The sequence below is a fragment of the Scyliorhinus torazame genome, chromosome 1, assembly GCF_047496885.1.
Source record: "Scyliorhinus torazame isolate Kashiwa2021f chromosome 1, sScyTor2.1, whole genome shotgun sequence".
NCBI classification, from domain to species: Eukaryota; Metazoa; Chordata; class Chondrichthyes; order Carcharhiniformes; family Scyliorhinidae; genus Scyliorhinus; species Scyliorhinus torazame.
In genome coordinates this window covers 92289410-92315979 of record NC_092707.1, presented here as the reverse complement: position 1 = coordinate 92315979, position 26570 = coordinate 92289410, and the positions used below count along the sequence as shown (strand labels likewise).

Here is a 26570-nt window from a genome sequence, read left to right as displayed (position 1 = left end):
ATCCATATAAATTACATTAACTACACTACCCTCATCCACACACCCGATCACCGTTTTGAAAAATTCAATCAAATTTGTTAGGCATGACCTCCCTCAGGTCCCCCCTCCGCCTTTCAGAAGGTGGCGATGAGCTTCCTTCTTGAACTGTTGTAGTCCCTGAGAGTAGGGAGAGAATTCTAGGATTTTGACCCAGTGACAGTGAAGGAAAGGCAACATATTTCCACTAAGGATGGTTAGTGGCTTGGTATTCTGTCAGTTTCAATGAAATTCCCCCCCTCATCCTTCTAAACTCCATCGAGTACAGACCCAGAGTACTCAACAGCCCTTCATATGACATTCCGGGGATCATTCTTGTGAACCTCCTCTGGACCCTCTCCAAGGCTAGCACACCCTTCCTGAGATACGAGGCCTAAAACTGCTTACATTATTCCAAATGGGGTCTGACCAGAGCATTATACAACCTCAGCAGTACACCTTGTTCTTGTATTCTAGCCCTCTCAACAAGAATACTAACATTGCATTTGCCTTCCTGACTGCCAACTGAACCTGCATGCTACCCTTAAGAGAATCCTGAACCAAGACTCCCAAGTCCCTTTGTGCTTCAGATTTCCAAAGCATTTCCCCATTTAGAAAAGTCTATGCCGCTATACTTCCTACCATAGTGCATAACCTCAACTTTTCCATTGTATTCCACCTGCAAATTCTTTCCCCATTCTCCCAATCCAAGTCCTTCTGCAGCCTCCCCTTTTGCACAACACTACCTGTCCCTTTACATATCTTTGTATCAGCTGCAAACTTAGCAACAATGCCCTCAGTTCCTTCTTCCAGATCGTTAATGTATACTGTGAATAGTTGGGGTCCCAACACTGACACAAAGATGTGCAGGTTAGGTGGATTGGCCATTATAAATTGCCCTTTAGTCCAAAAGGTTAGGTGGGGTTACTGGGAAAGGGTGGAGGCGTGGGCTTCAGTAGGGAGCTCGTTCCAAGGGCTGGTGCAGGCTCGATGGGCCGAATGGCCTCCTCCTGCCATGAAAATTCTATGCTCTATGACTCCTGCGGAACACCACTCATCACCAGCTGCCATCCTGAAAAAGACCCCTTTATCCCCACTCTCTGCCTTCTGCCATTCAGCTAATCCTCTACACATGTCAGTACCTTATCCCTAACATTATGGGCTCTTATCTTATTTAGCAGCATCCTGTATGGCACCTTGTCAAAGGCCTTCTGGAAATTTAAATAGATCACGTCCACTGGCTCTCCTTTGTCTAACTTCCTCATTACCTCTAAAGAATCCTAACAGATTTGTCAAGCATTGTCTCCCCTTGACGTAGCCGTTTTCAGTCAGCCCCATGCACTTCCAAGTACTCTGTAATCGCATCCTTAATAATGGACTCTAAAATCTTACCAATAAAGTTAAAGGCTATGAGAAACAGGCTGAAGACTAATATGAAAAAAAAGGGACAGACTTGATGGGCCAAATGATAGGTTTCTTTATTACAGTATTTGATTACTTTATTCCGCCAGCTGTCTATCTCCTATTCTCATGTAATCGGCCCATCCCTCTCATGTTGCAGTTCCACCCTCCATCCCTTGAACTGTGCTGATACATTATGCATCACTCTCATAAAGGCTTGACTTTATATAGCACTTTTTACAACTACTGGATGTCGGAGTACCTTTGAAATGGAATCACGACAGAAATATCACAATAAATTTAGAGTACCCAATTATTTTATTTTTTTCAAATTAAGGGGCAATTTAGCGTGGCCAGTCCATCTAACCTGCACATCTTTGGGTTGTGGGGGTGAAACCCACGCAGACATGAGGAGAATGTGCAAACTCCACACGGACAGTGACCCAGGGCCGGGATTCGAACCCGGGTCCTCAGCGCCGCAGTCCCAGTGCTAACCACTGCATCACATGCCGCCCTGGAAATATCACAGAATCTTAACAGCACAGACCATTTGGCCCAGCGTGTCTATGCCAGCCCTTTGAAGGGCTTTCCATACATTAGTCAGATACTTCTGCTCTTTCCCCATGACGCCACAAATGATGTTATGATTCTGCATTCACGATTGCTGCCTCTTCAATATTGTTCTTGTTGAAATTAAGATATTTCCAAGAAACGATGCTCATAATGTTTATTATTTTGTCCAAGGACTGCCTCAAGACCTGTGCTGCAGTAACTCCAAATGAAACTGGTAAAATCCAGATAAAGTGTGTAATCTGGACATCGCTCTTATAGGGAAGGAAACTTTGGAAGTTATAATAAAGAAAGCAGACAAGAAGGCAGACAAAACATGTTCATTTGCACTAATGCATACCGAAAATTCAGATGCACTTGCCACATTCCTGTTAACTTAATCCATCAGGGAATGGGACAAGGTAATGGAAAAACAACATATTTCTGAAAACGTTGTAAATTCTAACCAAGGCTAGCTTCCCTTTACAATACAATGTGGATCTCGGTAAGACTTGTGGGGTCATTCAGGTGCAGTGTCCTGGATAAGTCATTAGTGAGCTCAGAACGTTAAGCCACTTTTTAGTCTGGACAGCTTGTCGTTACCTTCTGGAAAGTGTTGATCAATACAACTGTGAACGTAACTTTTAATCGTAGAATATTTTGTCCCTTGTTTTGCTCAGAACATGAAAGGGGTCTTAGCATGGCTTACTGTTCAAAATGGCATTCTGCATAACTCAAGAATGCTCTCTTAAATCTATTGGCGGCATGGTAGCACAGTGGTTAGCACTGTTGCTTCACAGCGCCAAGTTCAATTCCCGCTTGGGTCACTGTCTGTGCAGAGTCTGCACGTTCTCTCCGTGTCTGCGTGGGTTTCCTCCAGGTGCTCTGGTTTCCTCGCACAAATCCCGAAAGACGTGCTTGTTAGGTGAATCGGACATTCTCAATTTTCCCTGTGTACCCAAACAGGCGCCGGAGTGTGGCGACCAGGGGATTTTCACAGTCACTTCATTGCAGTGTTAATGTAAGCCTATTTGTGACAATAATAAAGATTATTATTATATGTTTTTATGCTGTCTGGTTTGAGTGTTACATGATATTGTGGTGTAGGGAATGGACTGGCTGGACTCGAAACTAAAATTATCTGTTGCAATCTTTAAACTATCTCTCATTCTCTCCTTACTGGAGGCAAAGGGAATGGTTGGTGTGTGATAGCAATGTATTTGATGCCTGGAGACATGGAATAATCACCATGGCAGATTGCACAAAAATATTAAAACAAATGTGCAATACACCCTAATATAGGCAACAGTAAGTTCCTAAACAAATACTGTCTTGCTAGTTGGAGAATTAAATACATTATAGAATCTGCCAACACCCTTTCTTCTAATCTAAATGAGATGATGCAAAACAACACCAATAGGATGGATATTGGTTAAACTGCAAAGGCATGTAAGCGAGAAACAGTTTTGCAAAGAATGCATTCCTCTTAACAAAGATGTCAAATCAAAGTGCTCTTCTCCACAGATACCAAATCAGGTCACTACACCTCACAATTCAATGAAGTATAAAGTGAATTATGATTTCCTGCAGCCCAACTTGACAACTATTACTCGAAAATAATTATTTCAATCTCTATTTCTTCTGATCTCTGCCACCCCAACTTAAAAAATGCAGAATTGAACCAGTCGCCTCTATGATTCCTATGAAACGTTAATCAAATTGTTATTCCAGTGGACAAGTAATCAAACCATTACTCCTTCCCTATAACGCCATAAGCAACAAAACAAATTGTTATTGCCTGTTAACCCAGCAGACAGTCAATTTTACCAATTGTAACCATATACCATGTGAAAGGCTAATGAGATCATTACTCCCCCATTCCTCTACAGATCCCTGGCACTTGTTATTTCCTATGCATGTTTCTTTTTTAAGCAATTCTCTCAAACGATCCTTGGTCCCTTTTCCTTGTGGCTGAATGGACCCCGATTCCTGTTTCACAATCACCACAAACTCCTTATGCTGGTTGCTCATACCTCACAGATCCCCGTTGGTTGTATCCTGCAGATCCTCACTGTCTATACCCGACAGACCCCAGTGCCCACACACCACAGATCCCCAGGGCCCACTTCCCAACAATCCCCAGTGCCCACACACCAGTTCCCCAGTGCCCACACAGCACAGATCCCCAGGGCCCACACACCACAGATCCCCAGGGCCCACTTCCCAACAATCCCCAGTGCCCACACACCAGTTCCCCAGTGCCCACACACCACAGATCCCCAGGGCCCACACACCACAGATCCCCAGGGCCCACACACCACAGATCCCCAGGGCCCACACACCACAGATCCCCAGGGCCCACACACCACAGATCCCCAGGGCCCACACACCACAGATCCCCAGGGCCCACACACCACAGATCCCCAGGGCCCACACACCACAGATCCCCAGGGCCCACACACCACAGATCCCCAGTGCCCACACTCCACAGATCCCCAGTGCCCACACACCAGTTCCCCAGTGCCCACACACCAGTTCCCCAGTGCGCACACACCAGTTCCCCAGTGCCCACAAACCACAGATCCCTAGTGCCCACACACCACAGATCCCCAGTGCCCACAAACCACAGATCCCTAGTGCCCACACACCACAGATCCCTAGTGCCCACACACCACAGATCCCTAGTGCCCACACACCACAGATCCCTAGTGCCCACACACCACAGATCCCTAGTGCCCACACACCACAGGTCCCCAGGGCCCACACACCAGATCCCTAGTGCCCACACCACAGATCCCTAGTGCCCACACCAGATCCCCAGAGCCCACACCACAGATCCCCAGTGCCCACACCACAGATCCCCAGTGCCCACACCACAGATCCCCAGTGCCCACACCACAGATCCCCAGTGCCCACACCCCACAGATCTCCCAGTGCCCACACCCCACAGATCTCCCAGTGCCCACACCCCACATATCTCCTAGTGCCCACACCACAAATCCCCAGTGCCCACACCCCACAAATCCCCAGTGCCCATACCCCACATATCCCCAGTGCCCACACCAGATCCCCAGTGCCCACACCACAAATCCCCAGTGCCCACACCCCACAAATCCCCAGTGCCCACACCCCACAAATCCCCAGTGCCCACACCAGATCCCCAGTGCCCACACCAGATCCCCAGTGCCCACACCACAGATCCCAGTGCCCACACCCCACATATCCCCAGTGCCCACACCACAGATCTCCGTGTCCACACCACAGATCCCCAGTATCCACCACAGATCCCCAGTGCCCACACCACAGATCCCCAGTGCCCACACCACAGATCCCCAGTGCCCACACCACAGATCCCCAGTGCCCACACCACAGATCCCCAGTGCCCACACCACAGATCCCCTGTGCCCACACCACAGATCCCCTGTGCCCACACCACAGATCCCCTGTGTCCACACAGATCCCCTGTGCCCACACCACAGGTCTGCAGTGCCCACACCACAGGTCTGCAGTGCCCACACCACAGGTCTGCAGTGCCCACACCACAGGTCTGCAGTGCCCACACCACAGGTCTGCAGTGCCCACACCACAGGTCTGCAGTGCCCACACACCAGATCCCCAGTGCCCACCACAGATCCCCAGTGCCCACCACAGATCCCCAGTGCCCACCACAGATCCCCAGTGCCCACCACAGATCCCCAGTGCCCACCACAGATCCCCAGTGCCCACCACAGATCCCCAGTGCCCACCACAGATCCCCAGTGCCCACCACAGATCCCCAGTGCCCACACAATGTTTCCCAGTGCCCACACAATGTTCCCCAGTGCCCACACAATGTTCCCCAGTGCCCACACCCCACAGATCCCAGTGCCCACACCCCACAGATCCCCAGTGCCCACACAATGTTCCCCAGTGCCCAAACCCCACAGATCCCTAGTGCTCACACCCCACAGATCCCCAGTGCCCACACAATGTTCCCCAGGGCCCATTCCCTGGTGTCCATACACCGTAGATTTCTCCGAAAGTGACTCTATGGAGAGTTAACCAGATTCCCATTCGCCCCTAATCTGCCGATCGTATCACTGATCCTTGTGACTGAGAAAATCTTTGCCCCGAGTCCGGTGTTTGCGACAAACAATCCTTTCAGCTCCAGAGATCCCAAACAAACGGGAAACTTTTCAAATCCTCCCAACAAACTTGCAGCGGCTCTGCTCCGGGACAAGCAGCGGAGGACTGAGCCCCATGCCCGGGGGGGGGGGGGGGGAGAGGACCGAGTCCGCCTGCCCACCCGGGGACGCCGTCGCGCTCAGACCGCAGCCACACGCCGGCCTCCCCCTCGCCGTGCCGCCCGGGGGCCGGGAGCTGGCCTGGCCGGCACTGCCAGCCCCGGATAGCGGTGCGGCCTGACGCGGCCCGGCTCCGTGCCGAGGGCTGGGGTCAGTGCGAGGGGAGGCGGACCCCCGCCCGCTCTTTCCGCTGCCCGCACTTACCCAGGTCATCCATGTTGGCGCTGCAAAGGCGCGAGCTCCGGGAGCAGCTCAGCCCGGCGCGGTCCGACTGGCAGCAGCCAAGTGAGGGGGCGCGAGCACCGGGGAGGGGGCGGGGCTCGCGGGCACCCGCTAGGGGCGCGCTCCCGAGGACACAGATCTGGGCGCGTGCTCAATAACTGCCTGAAGTAGAGGGGGAGGGAGTGGAGGGAGAGTGTGGCAGTCACCACTGATGTATATATAGGATGTTGATATAGGTGCTTTAAGGTGAGGCCCCTGTACTACAGGTATGGGGGTAGTTCCCTGCCTGCTAGCTCCGCCCAGTAGGCGGTGTATAAATATGTGTGCTCCCAGTACAGCAGCCATTTCGTCAGCTGCTGTAGGAGGCCACGCATCTCAGTGTAATAAAGCCTCGATTACATCCTACTCTCATCTTTGTGTAATTGATCGTGCATCAATTTATTACACTGAGTTTTTCAGAAGATGGACCTCCACATCAAGTTCGCCTGCAGCTGCATCCGCAAGCAGACAAGGCAAAAAAGGACTTTGAACATTGGCTAGCCTGTTTTGAAGTGTACATCGGATCTGCATCAGACAAAATTCCAGAAGCTCCAGATCCTTTACACACGGCTGAGCTCCAACGTCTTTCCACTTGTCCAGGACGCACCGACCTACACAGAGGTCTTGGCGCTACTGAAGGAAAACTACGCTCCGCGGACTAACACATTCTACGCCAGGTGTCAGCTTCCCGGATAGTCGGTGGAAGATTTCTGGCGCACTCTGCTCCCCCTAGTTTGAGACTGTGACTGTCAGGCTGTTTTGGCCACGGAATACTCAAATTTGCTAATGAGAGACGCATTTGTTATGGGCATAGGGTCTGACTACATCCGCCAGCGCCTCTTAGAGGGGGCCACGCTCGACCTCGCGACGGCCAAAAAACTAGCGCTTTCACTTATGGTTGCATCAAGCAACATTCAGGCCTATGCCCCCGACTGCGCGGCCCACCTCCCCTGTGCATCGTGGACACCGCAGACGGCCGCCCCACCGTGGACCCCATCAGCGACTGACCTCAGCCAATCCCACGCCTGTGCCGCGCGGCAGCCAACCAACCCCGGGGGGCCCAAATGCTACTTATGTGGGCAGTCAAAACACCCCCGACAGCGCTGCCCGCGCGAATCGCCCTCTGCAAGGCCTGTGGCAAGAAGGGACATTTCGCTGCAGTGTGCCAGGCCCGCTCAATCGCCACTATTGTCCCGGCAACCCCCACGTGCAGCCAGTGGAAGCTGCCCTCTTCCCCTTCTAGGACCACGTGTGATCAGTGGACATCGCCATCTTGCTTGACTCACAACATGTGATGCCCGTGAGCGCCGCCATCTTGTTCCTCCCAGGACCAACGGGCGCCACCATCTTGCTTTTCCCATGACACGTACGGCCCGTGGGCGCCGCCATCTTACCCGACTCAGGACCCATGCCCATTGGCAGCTCATCCGGCCGCTCATCGCCTGCAAATGTCAACGACCAGCCGCGTCTCGCCTCAGTCACGATTGACCAGTCTCGACCATACAACCTTGCGACTGCTTCAACTAAAGGGAAGGTCAACGGGCACAAGATCTCCTGCCTGCTGGACTCCGGGAGCACTGAGAGCTTCATTCATCCCGATACGGTAAGGTGCTGCTCCCTCGCGGTACACCCTGCTAACCAGAGAATCTCCCTGACCTCCGGGTCCCACTCCGTGGCGATCCGGGGGTACTGCATCGCCACTCTCACTGTCCAGGGTGTGGAGTTCAGCGGCTTCCACCTCTACGTCCTCCCCAACCTCTGTGCTGCCTTGCTACTCGGCCTGGACTTCCAGTTCAACCTCCAGAGCCTAACCCTGAAATTCGGCGGGCCCCTACTACCCCTTACTATGTGCGGCCTCGCGACCATTAAGGTTGACCCACCTTCCCTTTTTGCAAACCAACCCCGGATTGCAAACCCGTCGCCATCAGGAGCAGACGGTACAGCGCCCAGGACAGGACCTTCATCGGGTCTGAAGTCCAGCGGCTGCTTCGGGAAGGCATCATCGAGGCCAGCAACAGCCCCTGGAGAGCCCAAGTGGTAGTGGTCAAAACTGGGGAGAAAAACAGGATGGTCATTGACTACAGTCAGACCATCAATCGGTACACACAGCTCAATGCGAAACCCCTCCCATGCATATCTGATATGGTCAATCAGATTGCACAGTACCGGGTCTTCTCGACAGTAGATCTGAAATCTGCCTACCACCAGCTCCCCATCCGCAAGGCGGACCGCCCATACACTGCGTTCGAGGCAGACGGCCACCTTTACCACTTTCTTAGGGTTCCCTTCGGCATCACCAACGGGGTCTCGGTCTTCCAACGGGAGATGGACCGAATGGTTGACCAGTACAGGCTGCGGGCCACTTTCCCGTACCTGGACAATGTCACCATGTGCGGACACGATCAGCAGGACCATGACGCCAACCTTGCCAAATTTCTCCACACCGCCACTCTCCTCAACCTCCCGTATAACAAGGAGAAGTGCGTGTTCAGCACAAACCGCTTAGCCATCCTCGGCTATGTGGTCCAGAACGGAGTTCTGGGGCCCGACCCTGATTGCATGTGCCCCCTCGTGGAACTCCCCCTCCCCCACTACCCCAAGGCCCTCAAATGTTGCCTGGAGTTCTTTCCGTATTACGCCCAGTGGGTCCCAAACTATGTGGACAAGGCCCGCCCACTCATTCAATCCACTGTTTTTCCTCTGACGGCCGAGGCTCACCAGGCCTTCAACCGTATCAAGGCCGACATCGCCATGGCCGCGATGCACGCGGTCGACGAGACGCTCCCCTTCCAAGTCGAGAGCGATGCATCAGACGTCGCTCCTGCCGCCACCTTCAACCAGGCAGGCAGGCCCGTGGCATTCTTTTCCCGCACCCTCCATGCCTCTGATATTCGGCACTCCTCCGTCGAAAAAGGAGACCCAAGCCATCGTTGAAGCTGTGCGGCATTGGAGGTATTACCTGGCCGGCAGGAGATTCACTCTCCTCACTGACCAACAGTCGGTTGCCTTCATGTTTAATGATGTGGAGATGCCGGCGTTGGACTGGGGTGAGCACAGTACGAAGTCTTACAACACCAGGTTAAAGTCCAACAGGTTTGTTTCGATGTCACTAGCTTTCGGAGCGCTGCTCCTTCCTCAGGTGAATGAAGAGGTCTGTTCCAGAAACATATATAGACAAATTCAAAGATGCCAAACAATGTTAGGAATGCGAGCATTAGCAGGTGATTAAATCTTTACAGATCCAGAGATGGGGTAACCTCAGGTTAAAGAGGTGTGAATTGTATCAAGCCAGGACAGTTGGTAGGATTTCGCAGGCCAGATGGTGGGGGATGAATGTAATGTGACATGAATCCCAGGTCCCGGTTGAGGCCTGTTCATGTTTAATAACACACAGTGGGGCAAGATCAAAACGATAAAATCTTGAGGTGGAGGATCGAGCTCTCCACCTACAATTATGAGATTTGGTAAGCTCAGCGAGCCCCCCGATGCCCTATCCCGAGGTACATGCCTGCGCACAAGTGGACTGACTCCGGACCCTGCATGACAACCTCTGTCACCCAGGGATCACACATTTTACCATTTCATCAAGGCCTGCAATCTGCCCTACTCCATCGAGGAAGTCAGGGCTATCAACAGAGATTGTCAGGTCTGCGCGGAGTGTAAACAGCACTTCTACCGGCCAGACTGTGCGTGCCTGGTGAAGGCCTCCCGCCCCTTTGAACGTCTCAGCTTGGACTTCAAAGGGCCCCTCCCTTCCACCGACCGCAACACGTACTTTCTCAGTAAATATTCCCGATTCCCCTTTGCCGTCCCATGCCCCGACATGAAGTCTGCCACCGTCATCAAAGCCCTCAACACCATCTTCGCTCAGATCGGCTTCCCCGCCCACGTCCACAGCGACCGGGGATCCTCATTCATGAGCGATGAGCTGCGCTAGTACCTGCTCAACAGGGGCATTGCCTCGAGCAGGCCGACCAGCTACAACCCCAGGGGAAACGGGCAGGTGGAGATAGAATGGGAAGGCCTGGAGGGCCGTCCAGCTGGCCCTATGGTCCAGAAATCTCCTGGCCTCCCGCTGGCAGGATGTCCTCCCCGACGTACTTCACTCCATTCGGTCACTCCTGTGCACCGCGACTAATGAAATCCCCCCTAGGAATTCCAACTCCGGGGTTTCGCTCCCGATATGGCTGGCAGCTCCAGGACCCGTTCTCCTCCGTAGACACGTTCGACCCCACAAGGCGGACCCATTGGTTGAGAGGGTACAGCTACTTCATGCCAACCCGCAGTACGCCTACGTAGCGTACCCCGACGGCCGCCAAGACACAGTCTCCCTCAGGGACCTGGCACCAGCTGGTTCCACACACACACACACCCCTCCGACCCAACCCCCCCCGGCGCACCCCACCGCAGCCCCCACTCCGGGACAATCCGTCCTCCCCTTGCTCACACCCGGGGATGAAGAGGATTTCGACACGCTCCTGGAGTCACCAAAGACCAAGCCGCCGCCGGAGTCGCCGGAGCCCTGCGGCGCTCTCAAAGACAGAGCAAGGCACCGGACCGCCTGAATTTGTAATATTATCTGTACTTTTATAACACAACTTTCTGTATATAATTCTCCACCACCCCGGCTGGACTCATTTTTTTAACAGGGGGTGAATGTGGTAGTCACCACTGATGTATATATTGTATATATAGGATGTTGATATAGGTGCTTTACGGTAAGGCCCCTGTACTACAGGTACGGTGGTAGATCCCTGCCTGCTGGTTCCGCCCAGTAGGCAGAGTATAAATATGTGTGCTCCCAGTACAGCAGCCATTTCGTCAGCTGCTGTAGGAGGCCACACATCTCAGTGTAATAAAGCCTCGATTACATCCTACTCTCGTCTTTGTGTAATTGATCGTGCATCAGGGAGGGAGTGGAGGAGGGAGGGAGTGGGGAGTGGAGGAGAGAGGGAGGGAGTGGAGGAGGGTGGGAGAGGGGGTGGAGGGAGGGAGGGAGTGGAGGTTGGGAGGAGCAGGGAGGGAGGTGTTTGTGGAGGAAGGGACCGGGTGGAGTGAGGAGGGAGGGAAAAGGGTGGAGTGAGGAGGGAGGGAAAAGGGTGGAGTGAGGAGGGAGGGAAAAGGGTGGAATGAGGAGGGAGTGGAGGGAGATGGAGTGGAGGGAGAGGGGGTGGAGGAAGGGAGAGGGGATGGAGGGAGAGGGAGTGGGGGGGAGAGGGAGTGGGGGGAGGGGGAGAGGGAGTAAAAGGAGGGAGGCGGAGAGGGAGTGGAGGGAGAGCGAGTGGAGAGAGCGAGTGGAGGTAGAGGGAGTGGAGGCCGAGGGAGTGGAGTGAGTGGAGGGAGAGCGAGTGGAGGGATAGCAAGTGGAGGGGGAGGGAGGGAAAGGGTGGAGGGGGAGGAAGGGAAAGGGTGGAGGGAGTGCAGGGGAGTGGAGGGAGGAAGGGGAGTGGTGGGAGGGAGTGGAGGGAGGAAGGGGGGAGTGGAGGGAGAGGCGGTGGGAGGGAGGGGGAGGGATGGAGGTTGGGAGGGAGGGGGAGGGAGGGAGAGGGGTGTGAAGGGAAGGAGGGGGAGAGGAGGGAGGGAAGGGGGTGGAGGGAGGGACAGGGTGGAGGTGGAGGGAGAGGGAGTGGAGGGAGGGAGGCAGGGGGAGGGAGAGCGAGTGGAGGGAGGGAGTGGAGGCAGAGGGAATGGAGGGAGAAAGGGAGTGGAGGCAGAGGGAATGGAGGGAGGGAGTGGGAGTGGAGGAAGGGAAAGGGGTGGAGTGGAGGGAGGGGGAGTGGAGGGAGGGAGGGAGGGAGAGGGTGGAGGGGAACGCAGATGGAGTGGAGGGATGGAGGGGGAGTGGAGGGAGAGGGAGTGGAGGGAGGGAGGAAAGGGAGTGGAGGGAGAGGTTGTGGAGGGAGGGAGTGGAGGGAGGAAGGGGGGAGAGAGAGTGGAGGGAGGAAGGGAGGGAGAGTGGAGAGAGGGGGAGGGAGCGAGGTAGTGGAGAAGGGGGGGACTGGAGGAGGTAGGGAAGGAGGGAGGGAAGGAGTTGGAGGGAGGGACAGGGTGGAGGGGAGGGAGGGAGGCAGGGCGGGAGAGCGAGTGGAGGGAGGGAGTGGAGGCAGAGGGAATGGAGGGAGAAAGGGAGTGGAGGCAGAGGGAATGGAGGGAGTGGAGGAAGGGAAAGGGGTGGAGGGAGGGGGGAGTTGAGGGAGGGAGGGAGGGAGAGGAAGGAGGGGAACGCAGATGGAGTGGAAGGAGGGAGGAGGAGTGGAGGGAGAGGGAGTGGAGGGAGGGAGAGGGAGTGGAGGGAGGGAGAGGAAGGAGGGGAACTCAGATGGAGTGGAAGGAGGGAGGAGGAGTGGAGGGAGAGGGAGTGGAGGGAGAGGTTGTGGAGGGAGGGAGTGGAGGGAGGAAGGGGGAGTGAGAGTGGAGGGAGGGAGGGATGGAGAGTGGAGGGAGCGAGGTAGTGGAGAAGGGAGGGACTGGAGGAGGTAGGGAAGGAGGGAGTGGGGGAGGGACAGTGTGGAGGAGGGAGGGAGTGAGTGGAGGAGGGAGGGAGTGAGTGGAGGTGGGAGGGAGTGAGTGGAGGAGGGAGGGAGTGAGTGGAGGAGGGAGGGAGTGAGTGGAGGAGGGAGGGAGGGAGGGAGGGACTGGAGGAGGAAGGGAGGGACTGAGGGAGGGAGGGAGTGGAGGAGGGAGGGAGTGGAGGAGGGAGAGAAGGAGTGGAGGGAGAGGTTGTGGAGGGAGGGAGTGGAGGGAGGAAGGGGGAGAGAGAGTGGAGGGAGGGAGGGAGAGTGGAGGGGGAGGGAGGGAGTGAGGTAGTGGAGAAGGGAGGGACTGGAGGAGGTAGGGAAGGAGGGAGTGGGGGAGGGTGTGGAGGAGGGAGGGTGTGGAGGAGGGAGGGTGTGGAGGAGGGAGTGAGTGGAGGAGGGAGTGTGTGGAGGAGGGAGGGTGTGGAGGAGGGAGTGAGTGGAGGAGGGAGGGTGTGGAGGAGGGAGGGTGTGGAGGAGGGAGTGAGTGGAGGAGGGAGTGAGTGGAGGAGGGAGTGAGTGGAGGAGGGAGGGAGTGAGTGGAGGAGGGACTGAGTGGAGGAGGGAGGGACTGGAGGAGGAAGGGAGGGAGTGGAGGAGGGTGGGAGGGAGTGGAGGAGGGTGGGAGTAGAGGAGGGAGAGAGTGGAGGAGGGAGGGAAGGAGTGGAGGGAAGGAGTGGAGGGGGAGTGGAGAGAGGGAGTGGAGGGTGGGAGAGGGAGGGAGAGGGAGTGGAGGGAGAGGGAGTGGAGGGAGATGGAGTGGAGGGGAGGGAGGGAGGGGAGGGTGGGAAAGGGAGTGAAGAGAGGGAGTGGAATGTGGGGGAGGGAGTGGAGGGAAGGAGGGGAGGGAGGGAGTGGAGAGAGGGAGTGGAGGGTGGGAGGGGGTGTGGAGGGAGGGGGTGTGGAGGGAGGGGGTGTGGAGGGAGGGGGTGTGGAGGGAGGGGGTGTGGAGGGAGATGGAGTGGAGTGGCGGGAGGGAGGGAGGGAGGGGAGGGTGGGAAAGGGAGTGGAGAGAGGGAGTGGAGCGTGGGGGAGGGAGTGGAGGATGGGAGGGAGTGGAGAGGGAGTGGAGAGAGGGAGTGGAGCGTGGGGGAGGGAGTGGAGAGAGGGAGTGGACCGTGGGGGAGGGAGTGGAGGGAGGGAGTGGAGGATGGGAGGGAGTGGAGAGGGAGTGGAGGATGGGAGGGAGTGGAGAGGGAGTGGAGAGGGAGTGGAGGGAGGGGGAACGAGTGGAGAGAGGGAGGGAGAGGGGATGGACAGAGAGGGAGAGAGTGGAGGGAGGGAGAGAGTGGAGGGAGGGAGTGGAGGGAGGGAGAGAGTGGAGGGAGGGAGGAGCGAGAGGGAGAGATTGAGTGGAGGGAGCGAGGGTGGGAAGGAGAGAGTAGATGGAGGGAGGGAGAGTGGGGGGAGGGAAGGAGTGGAGGGAGAGGGAGGTAGTGGAGGGAGGGAGTGGAGGGAGAGAGTAGATGGAGGGGTAGAGGGAGAGAGTAGATGGAGGGAGGGAGGGAGAGTGGAGGGAGGGAGGGAGAAGGAGTGGAGGGAGAGGGAGAGAGTGGAGGGAGGGAGAGAGTGGGGGGAGGGAGTGAGTGGAGGGAGTGGAGGGAGGGGGGAGAGACTGGAGGGAGGGGGAGAGAGTGGAGGGAGGGAGGGGTGGAGAGAGTGGAGGGGAGGCGGGAGAGAGTGCAGGGAGGCAAGGCGGGAGAGAGTGGAGGGGGGGAGGTGGAGATAGTGGAGGGAGGGAGGGGTGGAGAGAGTGGAGGGGAGGGGGGTGGGGGGGAGAAAGTGGGGGCAGGGAGGGGGAGAGATTGGAGGTCGGGAAGGTGTGAGAGTGGAGGGAGGGGCGATGGGGAGGGGGTGAGAGAGTGGGGGGGAGGGAGGGGGAGAGAGTGGAGGGAGTGTGGGGTGGAGGGAGGGGAGGGATGAACGCTGTCGAGGGAGGGAGGGTAGGAGAGGGGGAGCAGGAGTGTAGGGAGAGGGAGTGGTGGGAGGTAGTGGAGGGAGAGGGAGGGAGTGGATGTGGAGGGAGGGAGGGAGTGGATGGGGAGGCAGGGAGGGAGAGAGTGGAGGGGAAGGGAGGGAGAGAATGGAGGGAGGGAGAGAGTGGACGGAGGGAGAGAGTGGACGGAGGGTGAGAGTGGAGGGAGGGGGAGAATCGAGGGAGGGAGGCAGTGGAGGGAGGTAGAGACTGGAGGGAGGGAGGGCGAGAGTGGAGGGAGGGGGAGGTGGAGGGAGGGGGAGGTGGAGGGAGGGAGAGGGTGGAGGGATGGCGAGAGTGGAGGGAGGGCAGGCGAGAGTGGAGGGTGGGAGATCGAGAGTGGAGGGAGGGAGAGTGTGGAAGGAGAAAGGGAGAGAGTGGAGGGAGGGAGAGAGTGGAGGGAGGGAGAGAGTGGAGGGAGGAAGGGAGAGAGTGGAGGGAGGGAGAGTGTGGAGGGAGGGAGGGAGTGGAGGGAGGGAGGGAGAGAGGGGAGGGAGGGAGAGTGGAGGGAGGGAGGGAGAGAGTGGAGGGAGGGAGAGAGTGGAGGGAGGGAGGGAGGTGAGAGAGGGAGAGATTGAGTGGAGGGAGCGAGGGAGGGAAGGAGAGAGAGTGGAGGGAGGGAGGGAGAGATTGGATGGAGGGAGGGAGAAGGAGTGGAGGGAGAGGGAGTGGGTGGAGGGAGGGAGTGGAGGTAGGGAGAGGGAGGGAGGGAGCGGGGTGGGGGAGAGGGAGTGGAGGGAGGGGGAGTGGAGGGGAGGGAGGGGGAGTGGTTGGGGGGAGTGGGGGAGTGGTTGGGGGGAGTGGAGGGATGGAGGGGGAGTGGATGGAGGGAGGGAGGGGAGTGGAGGGAGGAGAGGGAATGAAGGGAGGGAGGAAGGGGGAATGCAGGGAGAGGGAGTGGAGGGAGGGAGGGCGAGGGTGGAGGGGAAGAGGGAGGGAGTGGAGGGAGAGGGAGCGGAGGGAGGGTGGAGGGAGGGAAGGAGGGGGAGTGGAGGGAGGGAGTGGGTGGAGGAGGGAGGGAGTGGGTGGAGGGGAAGAGGGAGTGGGTGGAGGGGAAGAGGGAGTGGAGGGAGGGAGTGGGTGGAGGGGAAGAGGGAGTAGAGGGAGGGAGAGAGCGGAGGGAGGGAGGGTGGGAGAGAGTGGAGGGAGGGACGGCGGGAGAGAGTGGAGGGAGGGGGGTGGAGAGAGTGGAGGGAGGGAGTAGGGAGGGGGTTAGAGAGTGGAGGGAGGGAGGGTGGGAGAGAGTGGAGGGAGGGAGGGAGGAGAGAGTGGTGGAGGAGAGGGAGCGGAGGGAGGGAGAGGTTTTGGAGGAAGGGAGAGGTTTTGGAGGAAGGGAGTGGAGGGAGGTAGAGGGAGTGGAGGGAGGGATAGGGAGTGGAGGGAGGGATAGGGAGTGGCATGCGGTAGAGAGAGTGGAGGGAGGAGGGTGAGAGAGTGGAGGGAGGAGGGTGAGGGAGCGGAGGGGGAGAGGGAGCGGAGGGAGAGGGAGGGAGGGGGTGTGGAGGGAGGGGTTGGAGCGGCGGAGTGGAGGGGGAGGGAGGGAGGGAGGGAGTGGACAGGGTGGGAGGGAGGGAGTGGAGGGGGAGAGAGCGGGAGAATGGAGGGAGGGAGGGAGAGAGTGGATGGAGGGAGAGAATGGAGGAAGGAAGAGAGTGGAGGGTGGTAGAGAGTGGAGGGAGGGAGGGAGAGAGTGCAGGGAGAGAGAGAGGAGGGCGAGAGTGGAGGGAGGGAGGGCGAGAGTGGAGGGAGGGAGGGCGACAGTGGAGGGAGAGAGGTGAGTGTGGAGGGATGGAGAGTGTGGAGGGAGGATGGGAGAGAGTGGAGGGAGGGAGTGGTGGGAGGGAGACGGAGAGCGTGGAGGGAGGGAGAGGGTGGAGGGAGACGGGGAGAGTGGATGAAGGGAGAGAGTGGAGGGAGAGAATGGAGGGAGAGAGTGGAGGGAGGGGCAGAGTGGAGAGAGAGAGAGAGTGGAGGGAGGGAGGGAGAGAACAAAGGAAAGTAAAGCACAGGAACAGGCCCTTCTGCCCTCCAAGCCCGTGCCGACCATGCTGCCCAACTAAACTACAATCTTCTACACTTCCTGGGTCCGTATCCCTCTATTCCCATCCTATTCATGTATTTGTCAAGATGCCCCTTAAATGTCACTATCGTCCCTGCTTCCACCACCTCCACCGGCAGCGAGTTCCAGGCACCCACTACCCGCTGCGTAAAAAACTTGCCTCGTACATCTACTCTAAACCTTGCCCCTTGCACCTTAAACCTATGCCCCCTAGTAATTGACCCCTTTACCCTGGGGAAAAGCCACTGACTATCCACTCTGTGCCCTTCATAAATTTGTAGACCTCTATCAGGTCGCCCCTCAACATCCGTCGTTCCAGTGAGAACAAACCGAGTTTATTCAACCGCTCCTCATAGCTAATGCCCTCCATACCAGGCAACATTCTGGTAAATCTCTTCTGCACCCTCTCTAAAACCTCCACATCTAGAATTGAACACTATACTCCAAGTGTGGCCTAACTAAGGTTCTATACAGCTGCAACATGACTTGCCAATTCTTATACTCAATGCCCCGGCCAATGAAGGCAAGCATGCCGTATGCCTTCTTGACTACCTTCTCCACCTGTGCTGCCCCTTTCAGTGACCTGTGGACCTGTACACCTAGATCTCTCTGACTTTCAATACTCTTGAGGGTTCTACCATTCACTGTATATTCCTACCTTCATTAGACTTTCCAAAATGCATTACCTCACATTTGTCCGGATTAAACTCCATCTGCCATCTCTCCGCCCAAGTCTCCAAACAATCTAAATCCTGCTGTATCCTCTGACAGTCCTCATCGCTATCCGCAATTCCACCAACCTTTGTGTCGTCTGCAAACTTACTAATCAGACCAGTTACATTTTCCTCCAAATCATTTATATATACTACAAAGAGCAAAGGTCCCAGCACTGATCCCTGTGGAACACCACTGGTCACAGCCCTCCAAATTAGAAAAGCATCCTTCCATTGCTACTCTCTGCCTTCTATGACTGATGCACGATCAATTGCACAAAGACTAAAGTTGGGTACAAATGTGCCTTTATTACAGTGAGATGCGTGGCCTCCTGCTGCAGCTGGCGAAATGGCAGGGCACTGGAGGTCATGCATATTTATACAGTTCTCCCTGGGCGGAGCCAGCCGGCAGGAGCTACCAGCGAACCTGTAGTGCAGGTCCTACCTTACATCTCCTATTACAGTGGTTCACCACATTCACTCCCTGTTAAAAATGAGTCCGGTGGGGGTGACGTGAAACTATATACAATTAGTGCAATTATGTACAGTGGTAGGGAAAGAAACGTCCATGTTGATGGTCCGGAGTCCGTCAAAGGTTCAGCCAGTCCGGTGCTTTGGTGCATCGTTGGGAGCGGCGTAACGGTGGCGGCGAAGTCGGTGCTGGCGGTGGTGGCAGTGCTGATGCTGGCCAGTCATCGGGGAACTCCGGGAGCGTGCCGAAGTCCCCTTCATCCTCTTGTGCGGATCAGGGGAGCGGGCGGTGGTCTGGTGGGGTCAATATTGGCGGCACGGTGGGAGGTGGGGGTGGGCGCATTGGTGGGGGGGGGGGGGCTGTTGGGGTGGAACCTGATGGTGCCAGGTCCCGAGTGAGACAGTATCTTGGCGGCCGTCGGGGATGTCAACGTAGGCATATTGAGGGTTGGCATGGAGCAGGTGAACCCTGTCCACCAGGGGGTCCGCCTTGTGGAGTTGGACGTGCCTACGGAGAAGGACCAGTCCTGGAGCAGCGAGCCAAGTCGGGAGCGGCACCCCGGATGTGGACTTCCTGGAGAAGGTAAAAACACATTTGTGGAGTGTGTTATTCGTGGCAGTGCACAATAGTGACCAGATGGAGTGCAGAGCGTCAGGGAGGACCTCCTGCCAGTGAGAGGCTGGGCGGTTCATGGACCATAGGGCCAGCTGGACGGCCCTCCAAACCGTCCCGTCCTACTTGCCCGTTTTCCCGGGGGTTGTAGCTGGTCGTCCTGCTGGAGGCTATACCCCTGCTGAGCAGGAACTGACGCAGCTCATCGCTCATGAATGAGGATCCCCTGTCACTGGATGTATGCGGGGAAACCGAACAGAGCGAAGATGGTGCTGAGGGCCTTGATGACGGTGGCAGACGTCATATCGGGGCATGGGATGGCGAAGGGGAATCTGGAGTACTCATCGACCACACTGAGAATGTACGTGTTACGGTCGGTGGAGGGGAGGGGCCCTTTGAAATCCATGCTGAGGCGTTCAAAGGGGTGGGAAGCCTTCACCAGGCGCGCACGGTCCGGCCGGTAGAAGTGCGGCTTGCACTCCGCACAGACCTCGCAGTTCCTGGTGACTGTCCTTACTTCCTCGACGGAGTAGGGCAGATTGCGAGCTTTGACCAGATGGTACAATCGAGTGACCCCCGGGTGACAAAGGCTGTCGTGTAGGGCCCAGAGTTGGTCCACTTGTGCACTGGCACATGTACCTCGGGAGAGGGCGTCTGGGTTGAGTTTACCGGGGCAATACAAGATCTCATAATTATAGGTGGAGAGCTCGATTCTCCACCGCAAGATTTATCATTTTTGATCTTGGCCCGCTGTGTGTTATTGAACATGAAGGCTACCGACCGTTGGTCCGTAAGGAGAGTGAATCTCTTACCGGCCAGGTAATGCCTCCAATGCCGCACAGCTTCAACGATAGGTTTGGCCTCCGTTTCGACGGATGAGTGTTGAATTTCCGAGGCACGAAGGGTGCGGGAAAAGAATGCCACGGGTCTGCCTGCCTGGTTTAGAGTGGCGGCAAGGGCGACGTCTGAAGCGTCGCTTTCCACTTGGAAAGGCAGTGACTCGTCCACTGCACGCATCCCGGACTTGTCGATGTCTGCTCTGATGCGGGCGAAAGCATGTTGTGCCTCGGCCGCAAGGGGGAATTGGGTGGACTGGATGAGTGGGCGGGCCTTGTCCGCATATTTTGGGACCCACTGAGCGTAGTAGGAAAAGAACCCCAGGCAGCATTTGAGGGCCTTGGGGCTGTGGGGGAGGGGAAGTTCCATGAGGGGGCGCATGCGGTCGGGGACGGGCCCGAAAAGTCCGTTTTGGACTATATAGCCGAGAATGGCTAACCGGGTCGTGCTGAACACACACTTCTCTTTGTTGTAGGTCAGGTTGAGAAGAGTGGCAGTGCGGAGGAATTTATCGAGGTTGGCATCTTGGTCCTGCTGGTCATGGCCGCAGATAGTGACATTATCTAAGTACGGAAAGGTGGCCCGCAAACCGTACTGGTCGACCATTCGGTCCATCTCTCTTTGGAAGACTGAGACCCCATTTGTGACACCGAAAGGACCCTAAGGAAGTGGTAGAGGCGACCGTCCGCCTCAAAGGCAGCGTATGGCCGGTCCGCCTTCCGGATGGGGAGCTGGTGGTAGGCAGATTTCAGGTCAATTGTTGAGAAGACCCGGTACTGCACAATCTGATTGACCATATCAGATATGCGTGGGAGGGAGTACGCGTCGAGCTGTGTGTACCGATTGATGGTCTGGCTGTAGTCCACGACCAACCTGTGTTTCTCCCCAGTTTTAACCACTACCACTTGGGCTCTCCAGGGGCTGTTGCTGGCCTTGATAATACCCTCCTTAAGCAGCCGCTGGACTTCGGACCTGATGAAGGTCTTGTCCTGGGTGCTGTACCGTCTGCTCCTCGTGGCAACGGGCTTGCAATCCGCAGTTAGATTGGCAAAAAGGGAGGGGGGATCGACCTTGAGGGTTGCAAGGCCGCAAACGGTAAAGGGGGGGGGGGGGGTAAGGGCCCGCTGAATTTGAGGGTGAGGCTCTGGAGGTTGCACTGGAAGTCCAATTCCAACAGGAATGCAGCGCGGAGATTAGGAAGGACATAGAGGCGGAAGTTACTAAATTCTACGCCCTGGACCGTGAGGGTGACTGTACAAAAGCCTCGGATTGGGACGGAGTGGGATTCGGAGGCTAGGGAGATCCTTTGATTGGCAGGGTGGACCGTGAGGGCGCAGCGCCTTACCTTATCTGGGTGAACAAAGCTTTCGGTGCTCCCGGAGTCCAGGAGGCACGAGATCGCGTGGCCGTTGATTTTAACCGTCCTCGACGCGGTGGCCAGATTGTGCGGGCGGGATTGATCGAGCGTCATCGAAGCGAGCTGCGGGTAGCCATCGGATGCTTCGGGTGGCGAGCGTGTGCGGTTCCGATGTCGGGATGTCCGGAGACCCTGTGGGGGACAAGATGGCGGCGCCCATGGTGTGCACATTGCGGGGTCGGGACAAGATGGCGGCGCCCATGGTGCACACATTGCGGGGACGGGACAAGATGGTGGCACCCATGGGGCGCACGTGGCCGAAGGGGGACAAGATGTCGCACATGGACCCGGGAGGAGAAGATGGCGGCTGCCATTGTGCGTCTGGCATGGGGGAAGGGGCGATAGCCGGCGCAATCGCAGCGACTGCGCGGGCCTGGCACACCGCTGCAAAGTGGCTCTTTTTACTGCAGGCTTTACAAACTGCAGTGCGGGCCGGGCAGTGTTGGCGGGGGTGCTTCTGCTGACCGTAGAAGTAGCAGTGGGTCCCACAGGGTGCGCGGATCGGCGTGCGGCGCAGGTGTATTGGGAAGGCAGCGCCCCGGCTGAGGAGGTCGTCGGCGGGGTCCAGGAGGGGTAGGAAGGAGTAGAAGGGTGGGCAGCGCGGTGGGAGGGTTACGATTGTACGTCATAGGATGCGACCATCATGGAGAGCACCAAGGTTTTCGTCTCCGCCAGTTCGAGCGTGGCCCCTTCCAGTAATGACTCTTGGATGCGGTCCGACGCAATCCCCGTCACGAAGGCATCGCGCATGAGGAGATTCGCGTGTTCGGCGGCCGTAACGGCCGTAACAGTCCCGGACGAGTGGAATTAGGGCCCGCCAGAAGTCTTTGATGGACCCACCAGGTAGTTGCGAGCAGGTGGCGATACATGCCTGGCGAAGAGCGTGTTCGCCTTCTGCACGTAGTGTTCCTTCAGAAGTTCCATTGCTTTTGTGTAATTCATGGCGTCTTGGATCAACGGGAACACCCTGGAGCTCAGTCTGGAGTACAGGGCGTTTATCTTCTGACACTCCGTTGGCTCGGGGTCCGCAGCCTTGATGTAGGCCTCAAAACATGCTAGCCAGTGAGTAAAGTCATTTCTGGCGCCGAGTGAGTGTGGATCCAGCTGCAGGCGATCGGGCTTAATTCTGATATCCATTCTGTGGAAAATCTGACTGTAATAAATTGATGCACGATCAATTGCACTAAGACTAAAGTTGGGTACAACTGTGGCTTTATTGCAGTCAGATGCGTGGCCTCCTGCTGCAGCTGGCAAAATGGCAGGGCACTGGTGGTCATGCATATTTATACAGTTCTCCGTGGGTGGAGCCAGCCGGCAGGAGCTCCTGGCGAATCAATCAGGTCCTGTTGCTGATTTTCTCCTTGGTTCAATTGCTCTGTTTTATTACCTTTGCTCTCGAGTCGCCAGGTATCTTGATGATACCGCCACGAGGTTCAAGTCCAAGTAATGATCAATAACCCAATACACCGATTAGTAAGATTTAAATCAAAGCACATTTATTATACTTCTACAACTAACAGGCCTATACTTAACTTCGGACTGGCCCACCAGGTCAGGGGAACAAATGGCCTTTCGTTCGGGTTCTGAGTCTGCAGGATTCGAAGTTGGTACGGATTGGTAGCTAGGAGTGCCTATCTCGTAGCGAGCGTTGAATTAAAACATACTTCTGTCGGTCGTCATTGCACCGGTCACGGTCAATGTTGGTTCGTGTTGCTGGGTGACCCAGGCAGGAAGAAGAGGTGAAGAGAGCGATTTGAACTTGGGGCTTAACTCTTATAGTCCCCAGGGGCTTCCTGCCTTTCGGGGCGGACCCTGTACCTGGTCCCAAGTGATTGGACTTTGTCCCAATCGCTTGGTTCGATTTTCTCCAATACTGGAGCGGTTCCCTGATCGATGGGCGGTCTTGAGGTGCTCGTTCACCTCCTTTGTGTTGGCTCCTGCTGGCGCCGAGGAGTCTGGCTTTGCTTTGTGTGTCCAAAATGTTACTTATTGTTCCCGGGGATTGCTCATCAGTATGCAGATGGCTGCTACATTGTTATGCTGATGGTCGCTGGTATTGATGTTGTCTGGTCTTTTCAGAGGTAAATACACAGCAAACCTGCAGCTGCTGGTTTCTGTCTATGTTGGCTGACTTTCCCATCAGCCTTTGCCGTTTGCCATTTTAAATCGGGAGTTGGCCAATTTAGATGGCTACACTCCCTCCTTGTGATCCTAACACGAAGCGTGAAGGATCACATAACTACATTGCTTTCCATTCCCTGACCTGGGGAGCACTTCTTTCATGGCCTCTACACTGACCATAACTATGCCAAAAAATTTTTTACTGACAATTCTAAGGGGCGCTATGTCAAACAGGGACATGCATTACAAAACAAAAAAATTGGGAACCTCTAACTATCCTTAATGCACTACTCTCACTTAAACATTTCATCACTCTAACTTACTCAACCATACAAACAAAATCATAGCAGTTTATACACATTTTTCCTGGCTTGGCAGTCAAGCTCAGGATCATACAATTGTTCATGAACATTTCTTTACATTTCTTTATTTAAAACCGCAAATGAATGCTCTTTATTATAGATCGCGGGGGTCGGGGGTCTGGTCGTATCCGAAAATAGGGGATCTATACCGGGGTGCGTGCACGGTAGGCTCTCCTCCATTTATGTAGACGCATAGTCTGCACGATGCAGCAGAGTATCGCCAATACCAGCAAGGATTCTATTACGTAGGACAGGGAGTACCAGGTTATAAACCTGTCACACCAAGATGATGCAGTGTCGCTGGTGACTGGGCTCTGGGTACTGTGGGGAAGTGAAACATTAACGGCTGGGGGGCTTGAGGTCATGGGGTTCGCGTTCACTCGCAACCAAATGGCCATTATCATGATGATGATCCATGTGAAGGAAGTCCTCATGGCTCTTCTCTTTTCTTTTCTTCTCCGGTCCTGGAGCTTCTGGAGTTCTGTGGAAACAAGCATAGTGTCTGTAACTATCTTGGTTTAACATCTCGTACGATAGTCTGTCTGTCCTTTAGTGCCAATTACTCCCTTTATAATTGGTCACTATGTGTGACTCCATCATTTTTTTCCAAAAAACGAATTTTAGGACAAGACACACTTTCAAATAATGAACCAGTGTCGAGCCGTCTCGCAGACTGTGCGATTTACCATCCAAATGTTTCAGGATGTAAATAGCATGTGGTCGGCAACCTAAGGGTTACCTGAAAGAAAACAAACCTTTTGGAACTAAAATTTCCAAAATGAGGTGCGTATGGGCTGCGACGGGTAAGAGTTGGATGGAGTCCCCGGGTAGGACGGCTACCAATGCCGTGTCTCCCCTACCTGAGCGTAGTTGACCAGAGTGGGGGTTCCCAGGCAGGGCGGGTCCCAAGCCGTTTCTCCACTGCCTGAGCAACTGACAAGAACGGGCAAGAAATGTAGTCATCGTGGTGGGGCTGCCGTATTGGTTCCTTCCTTGAACCAGAAGAGCAGTTATGAACGGGGGTCTGGGTTTCCATCGACAGACGAGTTCCGCTGAACTGACGTCTGGGACCTTTACAAGTCTCTGTGGGCAAGTCCTCAGAGGTTTCGGCCGAAAAGGCGTGGGGCGGTGGAAAATAAAATTCCGGTCTGACAAACAACATTTAACAAACTTACAAACAACATAAAACATGCAGCAGGTTCCATCAGAAAGGACACCACTTCTCCCAAGCGGTTCCTTTAAAACATCATCTGGACACCTCAGTTATCGGTTGCGAACAGGGTCGCAAAAGGGTTCTCGTTTTGGGAGTCAGACTCAAGGTCGTCATCTTCTCCCGGGTGCCAAACTCTTGAATGTATTAAGGTTGATAGGGCTGCATGGTGTGATTTGGGGTCGCTCTCGTCGTTTCAGACGAGTCTGTATGAATTGTCTCTGTGCCAATAGGTGGTGTCTAGTTGTGTGGGGACAGAATCGGGGTCGTCAGTGTAGTTCGGTGGTGGGGTTTGTTCAGGAAAGTGATCATGAAGAGATCACTCGGATCGTAGTCGGATTCGCTGGGTGTGGGTCCTGTTGCATGGGGATAGTAGGGAGGCGTGCTGTGGCTATCGTCCAAGTCACAGTCGCTGTCTCCGCTGCTGCAGTCAGTGGGCGTTCCGGGGTGGAGTGTATATTTAGGGGGTGGAGTCGAGGTCGAGTCCGTGGCTGGGCTGGATGTGTTGGGGGATGGTAGGGTTACGTTGGCTGTGGGCGGGGTGTGGTGTGCTGCGTCAAGCATGACGTGGTGTGAGTGATTAGACTGTGTTCCATATGCCTTCAGCTGGTTGATATGGAACCACGCAGTCTTACCGTTGGGATACTTTATCTTGTATACGGAAGGGCTTACTTTGTCCGCAATGGAGTACAGACCCGAGTACTTAGGTGACAGGAATGTGCTGGGGTTGTATACGGAGAGCATGACTTGCTGTCCTATACCGTACTCAGTCGCATGCACTGTCTTGTCGAAACAAGCCTTGCTCTGTTTCTTTCTGGTGCCCAATTTTACTGCGGCTGCTAGCTGAGCCGTTTTAACATTTTCCACTAATTGCTCTACTGCTTTCTCGTGTGTGAGGGCCGTCACCTCGGGGCTGGTCAAGTCTAAACCTAATAAAAATTCTGTGCCTTTCATGGGGTGTCCGGTCATGAGGGTGTGTGGGGTGTAACCTGTAGAAGTTGAAATTGTATTACGCAAAAACATCAGCGCAAAGGGGAGGACTGAGTCCCAAGTGGTGGTGTTTTGCTGGACCATTTTTCTGAGGGTGGATTTTAGGGTCCGATTCATGCGCTCCATGATACCACTTGACTGTGGGTGGTATGCTATGTGGAATTTTTGGGTGATGCCAAATATCGTGAGGACGTTCTGCATGACACGTCCTGTAAAATGGGAACCTTGGTCGGATTCAATGCTGCGGGGGAGTCCCCATCTTGTAAAGATGTGGTGGGTCAAAATCTTGGCTGTGGTTTTTGCAGTGTTTGTTCGGGCTGGGAATGCTTCCACCCATTTCGTAAACGTGTCTATCACCACAAGTACATATTTATAGCCATTCCTGCAAGGGGGCAATGGTCCTATAAAATCAATTTGGAGGTTAGTCCAGGGGCCATTAACGGGTCGGGTGTGGCTGAGTTGAGCCTTTTTGGCATATCTGTCCGGATTATTCTGGGCACGGATAAGACAATTCTCGATGTAGTGATTAACATCGTCCTTTAAATTCGGCCACCAACAAAGCTGCTTGAGATGGGCTGTAGTGGGAGCGAATCCCTGATGTCCATGACCGTCATGGAACAAACAAATCAGTTGATTCCTGTCCTGTTCAGGAACCACATAAAGGGTGTCTTTTAACACCACGCCATCATGTGTGGTCAGAGCATTTTAAAATCTCTCATAGGGTACTGGATAGTTTCCTTTTACAATCTCCCTGAGATTGCTGTCCTGCTTCTGGGCC

The 26570-nt window shown here is 55.4% G+C and overlaps 1 protein-coding gene across 10 annotated transcripts in view; it reads right to left on the bottom strand.

Moving 5' to 3' along the window:
• Window positions 1-6611, bottom strand: part of LOC140409981 (paxillin-like) — a 251482-nt gene extending 244871 nt beyond the window's left edge. For 6 of the 10 annotated variants that reach the window (XM_072498017.1, XM_072498021.1, XM_072498023.1 and 3 more), the window contains exon 1: window positions 6453-6611. In XM_072498017.1, coding sequence (XP_072354118.1) covers window positions 6453-6465 — 13 coding nt within the window. In that variant the 5' untranslated portion in view covers window positions 6466-6611. The remainder of the gene's footprint in view (window positions 1-6452) is intronic. The other 4 variants (XM_072498025.1, XM_072498026.1, XM_072498027.1 and 1 more) reach the window with 1 other exon arrangement.
• Window positions 6612-26570: the final 19959 nt, after the last annotated feature.